The 15,398-nt window shown below is 38.2% G+C and overlaps 1 protein-coding gene across 7 annotated transcripts in view; it reads right to left on the bottom strand.

The window, feature by feature from the left end:
• Positions 1-15,398, bottom strand: part of C5 (complement C5) — a 109,591-nt gene that overhangs the window by 37,598 nt on the left and 56,595 nt on the right. For all 7 annotated transcript variants that reach the window (XM_045563051.1, XM_045563049.1, XM_045563053.1 and 4 more), the window contains exons 27-33: positions 13,544-13,639; positions 12,001-12,172; positions 9,016-9,221; positions 7,070-7,222; positions 4,547-4,609; positions 3,397-3,478; positions 2,333-2,390 (exon numbers count right to left, since the gene is read on the bottom strand). In XM_045563051.1, coding sequence (XP_045419007.1) covers positions 2,333-2,390; positions 3,397-3,478; positions 4,547-4,609; positions 7,070-7,222; positions 9,016-9,221; positions 12,001-12,172; positions 13,544-13,639 — 830 coding nt within the window. The remainder of the gene's footprint in view (positions 1-2,332; positions 2,391-3,396; positions 3,479-4,546; positions 4,610-7,069; positions 7,223-9,015; positions 9,222-12,000; positions 12,173-13,543; positions 13,640-15,398) is intronic.

Below are 15,398 nucleotides of genomic sequence, written 5' to 3'. Positions count from 1 at the left end.
AGTTACTTCACTTAGGATAATGGTGTCCAGTTCTATCCAAGTTGCTACAAAAGACATTATTTCATTCTTTTTTATGGCTGAGTGATATTCCATGGTATATATATATACTATATTTTCTTTATCCACTCATTGATTAATGGACACTTATGTTGATTCCATGTCTTTGATATTGTGGATTGTGCTGTAATAAACATATGAGTGCAGGTATCTTTTTGATATAATGACTTCTTTTCCTTTAGGTAGATACCTAGCAGTGGGATTGTTGGATCAAATGGTAGATCTACTTTTAGTTTTCTGAGGAATCTCTATACTATTTTATATAGAGGTTGTACTAACTTACATTCCCATCAAGTGTATAATTGTTTCCTTTTCACCACATCCACATCAACATCTATTGCTTTTTGACTTTTTAATAATGGCCATTCCGACTAGAGTAAGATGGTGTCTCATTGTGGTTTTAATTTGCATTTCTCTGATGATTAGTGATGTGAAGCAGTTTTTTCATACTTTTTTGGCCATTTGTGTGTGTGTGTATTTGTGTGTGTGTGTGTGTGTGTGTGTGTGTGTTTAAGAGATAGGGTCTCATTCTCTTTCCCAGGCTAGAGTGCAGTGGCATAATCATAGCTCACTGCAACCTCGAACTCTTGAGCTCAAGTGATCCTTCCATCTCACCTCCCAAGTAGCTAGGACTATAGGTGTATGCCATCATCCCTGGCTAATTTTTTAATTTTTTTGTAGAGATGGGATCTCACTATATTGCCCAGCTGGTCTTGAACTCCTGGCTTCAAGTGATCCTCCTGCCTTCGCCTCCCAAAATGCTGGGATTACAGGCATGAGCCACTGTGCCTAGTCTGTATATTTCCTTTTGAAAATTGTCTGCCCATGTCATTTGACCACTTTTTAATGAGGTTTTCCTATTTGCTGAAGATAAGATTATACCTAGAAAACCCTAAAGACTCCTCCAAAACACTTCTAGATTTTATAAATGAATTCAGTAAAGTCTCAGGTTCCAAAATCAATGTACACAAGTCAGTAGCATTTCTATATACCAATAATGACCAAGCTGAGAACCAAATCAAGAACTCAATCCCATTTACAATAGCTGCAAAAAAATAAAATACTTAGGAATATATTTAACCAAGGAGATGAAAGATCTCTACAAGGAAAACTACAAAACATTGTTGATAAACAATGTAGATGACACAAATGGATGGAAAAATATTCTATGCTCATGGATTGGAAGAATCAATATTGCTAAAATGACCAAACTGCCCAAAACAATCTACAGATTCAATGCAATTCCTATCTCAATACCAAAGTCATTTTTCACAGAATTAGAAAAAAGAATCCTAAATTTCATATGGAACCAAAAAAAGCCCTAATAACCAAAGCAATCCTAAGCAGAAAGAACAAAATTGGAGGCATCACATTACCTGACTTCAAATTATACTACAACGTTATGGTAATCCAAACAGCATGGTGCTGGTATAAAAACAGACACATAGATCAATGGAACAGAACAGAGAATCCAGAAATAAAGCCATATACCTACAATCAACTGTTCTCTGATGAAGCAGATAAAACCAAACACTGGGGAAAGGACACCCTATTCAATAAATGGTGCTGGGAAAATTGGATAGCCATATGCAGAAGAATGAAACTGGATCCCTATCTCTCACCATATGCAAAAATTAACTCAAGATGGATTAAAGACTTAAATGTAAGAGAATAAACCACAAAAATTCTAGAAGAAAACCTAGGAAAAACTCTTCTGGACATTGGCCTAGGCAAAGAATTTATGACTAGGACCCCAAAAGCAAATGCAACGAAAACAAAAATAAACAAATAGGGCTTAATTAAACTAAAAAGCTTCTGCACAGCAAAAGAAATAGCCAAAGAATAAATAAATAACATAGAATGGGGAAAAATATTCCCAAACTATACATCTGATAATGGCCAGAGATTTTGCTGGATAAATGCAATTTTTCTAAGTAAGACAGTAGGAAGTGCTTATGAGAGAATCTTTTGCATTTTATATTTAAAATACTTATATTACATGTCTACTCTTCTGAAAGATGGGAAAAATTATTATTACACTGTTTGAATCAGAAGACAAAAATGGGAGAGAAAACTATATGAGCAAAATCAAAGCTGTTCTTTTATAGTAAGTAGCTATTTAAGAATATCTATTAGTCTGCATTTTCTAAAAAATTGAACGATTTTGTACCTTCTGGATATAATAAAATTCAAAAATATGTAAAGAAATAATAGTGTAACAAAAGTGAGACATTGAATTCTATACTCCCCTTTGTGGAAACAGGCTCAGGCTCACCTGGCACACGCTACTATGCGTTTATACTCCGAGTCACTGTAGCCTCTGTAGCTGGATGCTGGTACACACAACAAACAAGCAAGCACATAAACAAATATGAGAGTAAACTGCTTTTAGCTGTTTTGGAACCTGTCAGAATAGAATCATTAATGAGAAATTCTCTGAACACTCTTAAAAATGATTTATGATTTGGAAGTTGACACTTTTGGTAATTTTAACAGGAATTCAAGGCTACTGACAATACCGGCAAGTCTTTAAATAATTAGAACAGTTCTCTGTTCTCAAAGAACTTATAGTTTAAATAAGTCATGTAAGATAAATATGTATTGGTAACTTGTTTGGGAGGTGTTGGAGGGAGGAAGAGCAGATGCTTGGATTTGCTGGTCGTTGGGCAGTTTTCTGTAGGAACAGGCCTCTGAGCCACAAATAGAAGACAACAGGGCAGAGGCAGCAGCACTTGCCCTGACCCTGGAGGCAACGGAATGGAGTGTGCAAGTGGACTTGATTTTGGACTGAGAAGGGAGAGCCAACCAGCCGAGGGATCTGAATACTACAGGTTAAACAGAAAAAAAAAAGGAAATTAAAATAAAAATCCATAAGTACTGGAGAGACCAAATTAAAGGTGGAGGCAGAGAAATGTGCATTTGCCTGACCTCTTGGAATACAGAAAGGCTAAGGGATGGAAAACTAGCAGGATAATAGAGAATTCAGGGTCCTGAACTGAAAGCTGACACAAAAGTAACAGAAATTCATGGTTCTAGAATTAGACCTTTCTGTGGCTTTACAGTTAGTGACACTTTTAAAAGTAATGTAGTCAAAACACTTTCTTGATCAATAGTGAATATATTTAGCTTTGTTATTTTAAGTTTAGTTTCCAACTATGATTAAAGAGTTCCATCTATTGTAATAAATGGCAGTAATGTTTACTTGGATGTTAACCTGCTAAAGAATACGATTAAACATTTTTGTTTTTTGAGCAAACACATTTTTCCTAATCAGGGAAGCTCTCTACTTGACATTCTTTATGTTTAGCCAAAATTACAATATAAATCAGGCTGTTTTACCTTCAATGTCCTGGGTATCAATTTTCAAATAAAAGCTGCAAAATTCCTCAGAGGTACTGGTTTTGTGAACTACAGTTCTTACCTACAATGGGGCAAGTAAACAAGAAGATTCTACTTAGAATGGGAAAGTGAAAAAGGTATCATGGCAGTACTGCTGCTGCAAATGGGATGCCTGAACTATTATTTTCATAATCCAGTACAAATGGTATACGTTAATGACTCATTTTTCCAGCAGCTGGACTGTCAGCAAACTACACAATCTGAAATGTAGCTGAGAAGCCCAAAGTAAGCAAAAAATGACTTCTGACAAGGCAGAAACTTGGTCCAAATCCCATGTGGTCAAATCTGAGCACCTTACTCTACACTAAAGTTCCCAAGGCTCTCATCCTGTTAAATTAAAATGAGTCTGTACATTTTAATTTAACACATAGCACTATAAGGCTAGGAAGTGCAGGTTTCTCCCAGCCCACACACCGTCATGGCCAACAGCAAATTTTAGGTGTGTATGGATGTGCAGGGGGCTTCCAGAAGTATGTACATCGAGAGCAACCAGAAGTGACAGAAAAGTGGACAATCTACACCCCCATGCAATCTTATAAACAGTCCTTGAAGGAATAAAGGTATGCTAAAGATAAGAGCATGATAAAAATCATCAGTAGAATGATGATGCACAAACCATGCAGTCTAAGACTGCATGGACACACATAAACAGCTTAGAAAAGTTTGCAACTGCCAAGTGGCTAAATTAAAAGAAATATAAGCCTTTATGTATAATACATCAATCCTTAAAGATGCTAGATAAATGAGATATGGCTATGTTACTAACCACAGAGAAAATATATATGTATATATGTACACACACATATACACACATAGGTACATATATAATCATGAAATTATATATCTATATATAAATATATATAATTTCTACAAATATACAGAATGTATAAATATGATGATTAACATAGTTGTTTTCAAAAATAAATTGTGAGGCCGGTTACAAAGATTGCTAGGAAGAATTAGACAAATGAATACTACTTTAGTCATGGTTACCCAAGCCCAGATTTCTTTGTGGCAAAGTGCCTGATTTTTATGTTACCTAGTACAAATGCACACCTAACTCCTTACTGGCTCTCAATTAAATACTTACATGTACCGTAGCCAAGCCACTGCTATATCCTGTACTGACAATGAGGTCATCATTGAGAGGCACCTGGAAAGGTGGGTAGAGAAACCATGCTTTCTTTTATCATCCAATAGGGAGGGAGTATAGAACAATGAAAAAAGTGGGCTGACACCTACCAGCCTCCCCTCTCAGAGATCTTGTGAGATTAAATGGATAAGACATTGAAAATGCTATGCCCATAGTAGGCACTGAAAAATGCTGGAACTTCCCACTTTCCTTGTACATGTAAATAAGATGGCTGAGATCTCTTGAGTGAGCCAACAAAACCAACATGTCAGAGGTCAGTTTTGGTTACATTTTCACTTATATATGGTTATGGTAAAACTGGATCTTCGTCTCCTTTGCCAACTGAATAAATTCCTTTCAGTGTGTAACTCAGGAATCAGCATTCTATGTGCCAACAAAGATCATTTTCATTAGCACCAGGAACAAGGAACTTCCACATAACCCTAGTGTGGGTGCAATCTATCTTTGACTCTCTCCCATCTCCCCCTTTGCACCTCTCTTCCACCTCTTGATAGTTCATCTTCCCCATTTGTCACTACGCCTTGTTTGTCAAAACCCCTGGTACTTTATCCCAAACCTCTTGCACTCTACCCAAGCCTGCCAAATCCTTAGTTGCTGATGCTATTCCCAGTCTGCTAGGAGGAAAGTGAAGACATGAACTGAGTTGAATAATTCTCCTTTCCAGAGAAACTCACCCCCATCCAAACGCTTCCTAATCTGTGGAAAGTATGGGAGAGATCATTTTGAGCAAAGGGCCCGAAGAGTTGGCTTTTCCTTTACTCCAAGTCTGCAGCCTCCCCTTCCCTTTGCTCAGCACGCCAATGCAACAGGGATTCTGCGTGCATTAAAGTTTGTCAATCCTTCCTTTAAATGTTAGCAAATGTAGGAAAATAGGTCAACTTTCTTGTTCTTCCTGATGGAATACAGCAACATTCACTGGAAAACAAGTGCCTTAAGACGCTGCATGAGAAAAGGCAACTGTGGACAAATAAGTTTGGGAGATGCTGTGCACTGTGCCCTGCCTCTGCACCTTTTCCTCCCCAGAGTCACCTCACTTACTCACATTCATATTAAAGATTAGGGGAATCTTAGATTAAAGAACTTGTTTAACTTCATTTAAACTAGAGTTTCCCATACATTCAGGAAACACTAGAGTGAAGAATTTCAAACTAGCTAGTAACAGCCCAGGTTTCACGTGGAGGCAGCATCCTGGGCTGAGGTTTAGGTTATTTTAAGATGACAAGCAGCCCTTACAACATTACCCCTCTAGAAAAGAATAATTCCAGCTACCTCAAATAGGCCTACCTCTCACATCAAGAGCTCCTCTTTAGAGCTTAGTCTCAGAATGTGAATCTCTGGTGAACTCTAAATGCTCCCAGGGAAGGGAGATACATTCCTTAACTAGGAACCACAAGCACAAATGCCTGCAGAAGCCCAGGCACAAAGCAAGAATGGGCATAAATGCCTATGCAGATGTCATGTGACTTGTGGGGATTGCAGCAAATTGAAGAAGGCATGCCAATGCCTGGAGCCCTGTCACCACATGTTTGGGTTTTTGAAGGGAAGTTGGGAATCAGATTTTTATTTGAAACCTCTGGATCTTTAAATGTTGCCATATATTTATGTCTATGTCTATATCCATATCCATACATATGTAAAATATATTTTTTACTATGGGCCACTGGTTTGCAATTTTTGCATTAAATTTTGTCACGCTTATTTACTTTTCACAAACATCAACTTGTGGAGGATGTTGACAGTGAGGACTATTTCCACTTATTTGTATATTTAAATATACTTGAAATAATACAAACATGGTAATTAGAAAAATATGTATTAGCAGCTGTATACTGGCAGTGAATATTAATATAGAGCCTAGTTTTTCCAATGTGTCCTTTTCTTGGGGAAATTTTCAAAAGCCATCAGTTTTAACTTTGAAGACTCCAATGGTAGCAAAGCACATGGCGTAAGGAATTGGGGGACCTAAAGGCTACTTCCACCCTGGCTATAGTCTGCATGGATGACCAGGGCCAAAAGAAACCACTGGCAGACTCCCAAACACATCTTCTCTCTTACTCTTCCGCTGTACTATGTATCCTATTATCTGTGTCTGAAAGCTTCTTCCCTTTTCTTCACCTGGATAATTCATTCTGATTCTTCCAGATTTGACCCATATATCTGGACATATCTAACAGACTCCAGTCTGGATTAGGAAACCCCCTCCGTAATTTCCATGTACCCATCAAGACTCTCATTTTTCACTGTCTATTTAAATGACAATCTCTCCCCAGCACATAGGTTCTCTGTGCTTTACTTTTGGATCCCTCATGCCCAGGATACCGCAGGCACCCTGCTCAGGACCTCGAAGGCACTCAGCATATGTATAAGTAGTGAATATATACACTTGTAAAATACGGGTGGAATAGATGATTTCAACGGTCCCATCCAACTGTGAAATATTATAAAAAATTCATCATTTACCTCCACTGGCCTCCCAAGGAAATTCTTCTCTGTCATCTTATATTGGTGGAAGTTACCTTTGTGCTTGTAAGAGACATTGATATCCATATTCAGGCGGAGTTCTTTAATCAGGAGTGAATATTCTGTCAGGCCCTCGATGGCATTAATTGTATCCTATCAACAATCAACAAGGCACAAAAATATGTTTAGCTTATTTATATACTCCCTGTTTACAAATGCCCTTTTTTATGAGAGGGTAGGGCAGCACTGTCTGGAGATGAAACTCCGTCTGACTGGTGGAACTGGTTAAAGGATCCACTGAGGAGGTGGAAAGGAGGTCTCTCCCCCGCCCAATAAGTATGCTGCTGTTAGCAGAGTCAGGAAGGAAGTGTGGCCTCAGATCTGGGTCCTCTCATACTTGTGCACGTAACCTCAGGCAAGCCACTCTTTGCAGAATGCTTCCGGGCTCTTTGCATGATTATCTCTTTCTTATCCTTCTGTCTCAGCTTAAATATCTCCCCAATGAGGCCATAAACTCTCCTTTCACATTATTCTGTTTCAGTGTTCCCCTCTGTCTTTTATAGCACTCACCTCAATTTGTAATACCTTTCATTTACAGTTTTTGTTGTCCTCCCCTATTATAATGTAAGATTCATGGGGCAAGTAGGTATTAATTGTATCTCTTTCTTGGTGTCTGCAATGGTTTGAATGTGTCCCTCAAAGTTCATGTGTTGGAAACTAGATGCCCAATGCAGTGGTGTTGGGAAGTGTCTGGGTCATGGGGGCACCACCCTCATGAATGGATTAATGCTGTTATCACAGGAGTGGGTTTTGTTCGTTTGTTTGTTTTTGCAGGTCTGGATTTCTTATAAAAGCATGCATTTGGTCTCTCTCTGCCTCTTTGTCTCTCTTCCTCACCTTCTCTTTGACCTTCTACCATGGGATGACACAGCAAGAAGGCCCTCACAAGATTCTTGTCCTTTGATCTTAGAATTCCTAGCCTCCAGAACCGTGAGCTAATAAATTTCTATTCATTATGATTAACCAATCTCTGGTATTCTGTTATAGCAGCACAAAATTGACAAAAACAATGTCCATTACATTCAGGAGGTACACATGGTAGCTATTCAACAAGTACTTGCTAAAGGGATAGTGAATGAACTTTATCTTTCTGGACCTCATCTACTTCATCTATAAAATCAGGAAACATGACTAGATCAGAGATGCTAAATACATAGCTCCTTCCTCTGCCTATGTTCATGGCAGCCAATACTAATCAATAGAGCACTCTTTTTTGCTAATCCCACAGTTGTACCCAAGATGAAACCTATTAGATGATCACTAAATTACTACTGAAGGACTCTTCTACCTCTAAAGTTTATATATATAGATATATATATTCCATCATTATCTAAATATCCAGAAAGCAAGGAAGATGGTAATATTTGAGCTAAACTTTGGATATAGATGTATGTTATACAACTACATAATAGTTGTAAGCTATTGCAACTCCAATGAGCTGATAGATAGCTAAATATCAATCAGTATTTCTCTCACCTTTTATTTATGTTTTTGGTGGGGAGGAAACATCAGTACCTTTACCTACATGGGAGCCATTATTTATTCCATAGGAGGTGACATAATCACTGATAATCATGCTAGCCTTTCACAGTGATTAAGAATCATACAGGAAGTACTGGGCTTAGAGTCAGGAAACATGAGTTCTGATTTTGGCTCTGCCACTAATTCCCTGCATGAAGCTCTCTGGGCTCATTCTCTCCTCTGTATAATAAGGGTATTAATGCAGACAACCTCTGGGGGGTCCTTTGATTGTGGATGTTTATTCATACCTGTGGCATGATGATTTGGTGGACAAAAGCATAGAGGCCAGAGTGAGTGTGGAATGTATGGTCTGGGAGCAAATAAAAACATCTACAGGAGGATGAAATGAGACAAATAAATGTTACCTGGGTTGAATAAAAGCCACCTCCATGCCTCTGTTCTTCAGATAGCCATTTGATGATTGGGTTGACATAATTCATTTCTTTCAAGCTCAGGCTGGTGAGTAAAGCGTAGGCAGTGGTTTCCACTATACGTGCTGTACCAGCATTAGGTACAGAGCTGTCTTTTTGTTGCAGATCGTCTTTCCAAAAACGATACGTGGGTGGATTACCTGAACATCAACAAATCACATTCATTAATATGATCAAAAATGTGAATTTGACATAAGAATTCTAACAGGTATATTATGGCTTTCCAGTTTCTAGAAGTTACTTACCTCTCTGTGTAAGAAGAACTTCCTCAAGACCAATAAAAAACAAGATCCCTTAATACAGTGCTACTGGACTTTACATGTTGAACAACCCTAATACAAAAATCCAAAATCCTCCAAAATCTGAAAGTTTCTGAGTGCCAACATGATGTCACAAGTGGAAAATTCCACCCTGACCTGGTGGGTTGCAGTTAAAACAAAGTCAAAACTTGTTTCATGCACAAAATTTTTTTAAAATTCTGTACAAAATTACCTTCAGGCTATGTATATAAGGTGTGTAGGAAACATAAACAAATTTTAGACTTGGGTCCAATCCCCAAGAAATCTCATTATGTATATGCAAATATTCCAAAATCTGAAAATATCTGAAATCCAAAACACTTCTGGTCCCAAGCATTTCAGATAAAGGATACTCAACCTATATTTAAAAAGGTCAACATAGAAATTCCATATGTACTGGGGAGAGGTAGTATAGTAGAATGGAAAGTGAAATAAACTGAGAATTAGTAAACCCAAGTTCTAGTCTCTCCTCCTAACTGTGTCAACTTGGGCAAATTCCTTTAATTCAGTGGGACTTGGTTTCCTAATACCTAAAGTATAGATAATAGTTTCTTCCATTGCAGTAAAACTCAAATGAGATACTAAACGTAATAGTTTTTGTAAACCTAAAAACACCATGCACATATAAAGGATTATTATTATTACTGACATGAAAAGATAAATTGGAAAACCTTTCTCCCTAATGGCGAAAATTCACATCCTGAAAATTATGAGATTATACCCAAAGCCTTAGTTCAGTCTTTCATTATCTCCTATTTATTTATGTATTTATTTTTAATTTTTTGTAGAGATAGGACCTCACTATGTTGCCCAGGCTGGTCTTGAACTCCTGGCCTCTAGTGATCCCCCCACCTCGGCCTCCCAGAGTGCTGGGATTACAGGCATGAGCTACCATGCCCGGCCTCTCCTCCCAATTTAAAGCACTAAAGACAATTTCACATATGTAGTACTTTTCATACATTAGGTTCTAATTATATTTGTTATTGCTTTAGTAATTTAAACTTGTAACCTCAAATTCTTCTTGGAACAAATTATTTTTTAAAAAACAGTAATGCATATTTGGAAATCATTTTTTTTAAAAAGCCAGTAATGTATATTTGGAAATTTTGATGTATATGTTCACATTTCATAACTACATTGTTTGTATGACCTTGACATGATACTTTCTTTCCCTCTCAGAGACTCCGATTTGCTGTATTTGAAATGAAGGGTTTGAAAAATAAATAAATAAATAAATAAAACGAAGGGTTTAGTTTAGGTTTTTAAAGAAACTTCTAGCTCAAACATTATTTGAATTATTAAGTTCCCTTCTGTCTCTTAAATTCTGTGATTTTATGATCCATATCTCACAATACACAATAATTTCTTTTATATTATTTTAGAAGTATCATACAAATGGTTTTGAGGTATATGTTAAAATTTAGTCATTTTTAAACAAATGATGACAGAATACAAATTTTGTAGATTGTTATAAACCTCAGTAAGATTTATAAAACTTTTAGAAAACCTTAGGCAGGAGAGGGCTCAGAAGTGCCCAATCATGCCAATGATCACTGCTACTCTTTCTATTTCTTTACTCTTGACCTGTAGGAAGCAATACCTTCATTCAAAACAAAATACATACTTTTATAGCAAACCTGATAGGATAAAATCCAGGTCATGTACTCCTTTGCTTAAAATTCTCCAATGGCTTCCCTTCTCATTCAAAGCTGAAGCTAAAGTTCTAGGCTCCCTCTGGCCCCACAGCACCTTGACATGGATGAGACACAGGCACCTCTTGCTTTGGGTGGAAGCAGCCCTAAACCAGGGCGCACAGCTCGAGGACTGGAGCACAGGCTGGATTTTAGCCTCAATTCACCTGCTCGCTTGGGTGAATTATCCATCCCACAACTGTATACAGAAGCCCCAAATAGCCGCTGTAATGACTCTAACGTCCTACATGACCTGCCTGTGCTTCTTCACCCTTTCTTTCCCTCACCTCACTTTCTACTCCTCATCTCACTTCTCTGCAATCACACTGGCGTCCTTGTCATTACTGGATGCCAGGCATGCTCATGCTTCAAATGATTTGCACCTGTTGTTTCTCCACCAGGAACACCCTTATACATAGCCACAGGACTTTTTTCCTCACCTCCTTTCAGGTCTTGACCCAAATACCATCTTCAGTGATGCTTAAGCCTAGACACCCTGTCTAAAATTACAACCCACCCCTCACTGTATCTCCTTTCCCTGCTTACTTTTCTTCCTATCAGTCATCACCAACCTATTCACAAAATTTTACTTATTTATCATGTTTGTTGATACCCAATTAGAATGTAAGTTTCATGAAGGACTGATTTTTTTTTAGGTCTGTTTTGTTTGTTGTCTTATCCCCAGAAACTAGAACAGTGCCAGGTACAAAGGAGGTATCCAGTGGATACTCAATTCATATTTACGGAGTAAAGGAATGAATAAATATTTGTTTAATGAATGAATAACAGCACTTATTACATTGTATTGTGATGGTTTGTTCCTTGAGGGCAGCAATGTGTCCTACTAAACTTTGCATGCCACCACCCACTTCCCAGAATTAGCAGACTTAGTAAATGCTTGCTGAACAAATGTATGGAACAGATCATACCTTTAGCCAAAGCTTCCCTCTTCAGGGTTGAAAGAATTAAACGAAACTGGGGGTGAGTTTTATCTCCCAGGGAAAGTGCATAAGCAGCAATGGCCAGTGTAAAGGTGCTCCGGGCTGGGAGGGTATTTTCAAGCAGAAAGTTTTCAGCTTTAGTTATAGCTGTGCTGATTTTCTGAAAACAAGAGCAGAAGATACCTAAGTTTCTTTGTCAAGCATCCTATGAACTGATATGAACTACCCTCAGGTCACACCATCCTGGGGCAGGCAAGATGAGGGGTGGAAAGAGGACCAACCTAATGGAAATAGATGGTGTCTCAGTGAAACAAATCCTTCTGAGAGAAGGAACAAAGCATAATCTCAGAAGGGACAATGACATTGTTCAAACTGGGTTAAGCTTTTGCCTCCAAATTCTCACTTCCCCTTCAGAAGTTTTGTCCCTTTAGTTTCTGATTGCAACATCACACTTAGTCTCCAGGAAGCAGCAGCACCGAGCATGGACGGAACTTTCATCATTCCCTCTCAGCATGGCTGAGACAGGCTCTCCAATTCAAAAGGAGATACACTTAAAAAATAGCACCATAAATAGCAGGAAAAGAATACTGCCAAAGTAGTTTTTGATCCTAAGAATTCCTGAAAAATAGTCCCAATTGCTTTGTCCTGACACTATCAGAATAGTTATTTTTGGATAAGTGGGTTAGGAGAAAGCCTGATGCAAGGCTGCTAACATCCAGCCTGGCTCCTAATCTCCCAGTTCTGCCTGTGTCTCTCACTCACGTGGCCACTAAGTGCCAACTGGTCCTCTAGGCCTCTGGGAACTGGTTGTCACTGATTATTTTGTCTTGTTAAGTGTAAATACCAATGCTTTTGAAACAAACTAAAAGGAAATGGTTTTGTTTTGTGGTTCCTGCAAATCCCCTGGGATTTTTCCATCTTGATTCTGTATCCTGGTTTGAAGGACATGTCTAATTGACTTCCGACTTGTAGGCAGGAGTATTTAACCTCAGCTCGGGGCTCCATCTCTTCCCAGACCAGGGTATCATTGCCATTAACCTTTGGGATCTTCTATGTTGATTCACTTAGGTGGATCCTCTCTTTTCTCCCCTCAGCTTCTGAGCAAATGAAGCAGAACAAGCTAAAGAAGCAGCGTCCCTCAACTACAGGATAACAGTAACATACGTATAGTAGGATCTAGCAGAGATAAGAGAGGGAAGCTGGAGACACTGGGTCATTCTCCCATCACAGTCCCAGTTACCGGTTCCAGACTCAGCTCTACAATTCAGTAGCCCGTGACACTGGGCAATTGAATTCACCGTACTTACAGGCCTCAGCTCTCTAAAATGTCAATGAGCAGGTTAGACTAAGTGATCTTTAATATCTATCGTAGTTCTGAAATCCTTTGATTCTGGAGTTAAAGTTATTTTCAAGTAATGTGAAAAGAAGGAAAGGCAGCTTTTGAAACTAAGTGTGTTCTGATAGGTGGCCCCTCCAGTACTGTGTTATAGAAATACATGATGGGTGTTAGAGAAAGAAAACGCTCACTTACCACCAGGGGGCATATATCAAAAGCCTTTCTAATTCCAATCACAGTAAAGGCTGTAAGATATAAGGTGTTCTCTTGGGTTTCAACAGGCAAGGTGCCCTAAAAAATAAGCAATGTTTTAAAATGAGAGTGAAATGGTGTCTTTAAAGTAAAATGACCTGGTTCTGATCTCTGTTTTGAGCCTTATCTCCCACTCTTTCCCTTCATGCAGTCCAGCTAGGCTGCTTACCACTTCTCAGTAAGCTCTGGGTCTTTCTTACTTGAATGCCTTCTCCTACCTGTCTCCCCTTCCCCTCCCCGAGCACCACTTCATACTTTTTCACCACATTCAAATTCTTTCCCTCCTTCAAGACCCTGTTAAAATGCCACCTCCTCTATGAAGCACTAATTGGTCTCTGTTCTCCCATAATTTTTCCTCTTAGTGTAGGGATATTCCAGCGCAATGCTTAGAAGACCTTCAGTGAAGTCTGTTTACTTCTCCAGTTTTATTTCATGCCACTCTTCCCCTAGCTCTTGGGGTCCCAGTTCTTTGATGAACCACCCTCTCTCTCTCCAATTCAAAAGGCCGGGCAAAACAGGGATATGATAAAACACTGAACATCATTAATCATCATGAAAATGCAAATGAAAACCACAAGGAGATATCACCTTACACCTGTTACGATGGCTATTAACCAAAAGACCAGATGGCAAGGATATGGAGAAAAGGGAACCCCCCCTGTACACTGATGGTGGGAATGTAAATTAGCAGAGCCATTATGGAAACTAGTATGGAGGTTCCTCAAAATATCAAAAATAGAACTACCATATGATCCAGAAATTCTACTTCTGGGTATATATCCACAGGAAATGAAATCAGCATGTTGAAGCACTGCAATATTTAATGTCCAATGTTCAATGTTCAGTGAAGCATTATTCACAATAGCCAAGATTTGGAATCAACCTAAATGTCCATCAACAGATGAATGGATAAAGAAAATGTGGTATATACTTGTCTCTTGGTATCTGCTGGGGATTGGTTCCAAGACCCCTACAGATATCAAAATTCATGAGTGCTCAAGTTCTTTATAAAAATGGCATAGTATTTGCATATAACCAACACACATCCTCCTGTATCTCTAGATTACTTACAATACCTAATACAATGTAAATGGTCTATAAATTGTTGTTATATTATATTGGTTTTTAATTTGTGTTTTTTAATTGTTGCATTTTTATTTTTTATTGTTTTTTTCCTGAATATTTTTGATCTGAGGTTGATCAAATCTGAGGATGCAGAACCCACAGATATGGAGAGCCAACCATACACACAACGGAGTGCTCTTCAGTCTTAAAAAAGAAGGAATTCCTGTCATTTGTGACAACATGGATGAACTTAAAGGACATTATACTGAGTGAAACAAACCAATCACAAAGAGACAAATACTCTATAATCTTGCTTACATGTGAAATCTAAAAAAGCCGAACTCCTAGAAGCAAAAATAGAATGGTGGTTACCAGGGGCTATGGGTGGTGGTGATTGGGGAGAAGAATAAGTCCCAGAGATATATTGTACAACAATAACAATACATTGTTAATAACAATGTATTATAAACTTGAAAATTGCTAAGAGAGTAAATTTTAAATGTTCTTACCACGAAAAATGAGAAATATGTGAGGTAATACATGTTAATTAGCTTGATTTAGCCATTCCACAATGTATACATACAGCAAGGTATCATGTTTTACACCTTATTTTCAATAAAAAAAGAATATTAATTCTTAAAAAAAGTGCCAGGCATGCTGTTGCCTCTACGTGAAATGCTCTTTCTGCTTCCCTCCCTCCTACCTGTCTCCTAGGAGCCTGGTTAACTCATTT

The sequence above is a fragment of the Lemur catta genome, chromosome 10 (genome assembly GCF_020740605.2).
Source record: "Lemur catta isolate mLemCat1 chromosome 10, mLemCat1.pri, whole genome shotgun sequence".
Lineage (NCBI taxonomy): Eukaryota > Metazoa > Chordata > Mammalia > Primates > Lemuridae > Lemur > Lemur catta.
Note: the sequence above shows the minus strand (reverse complement) of the source record. Positions and strands in the feature narration are given on the sequence as shown.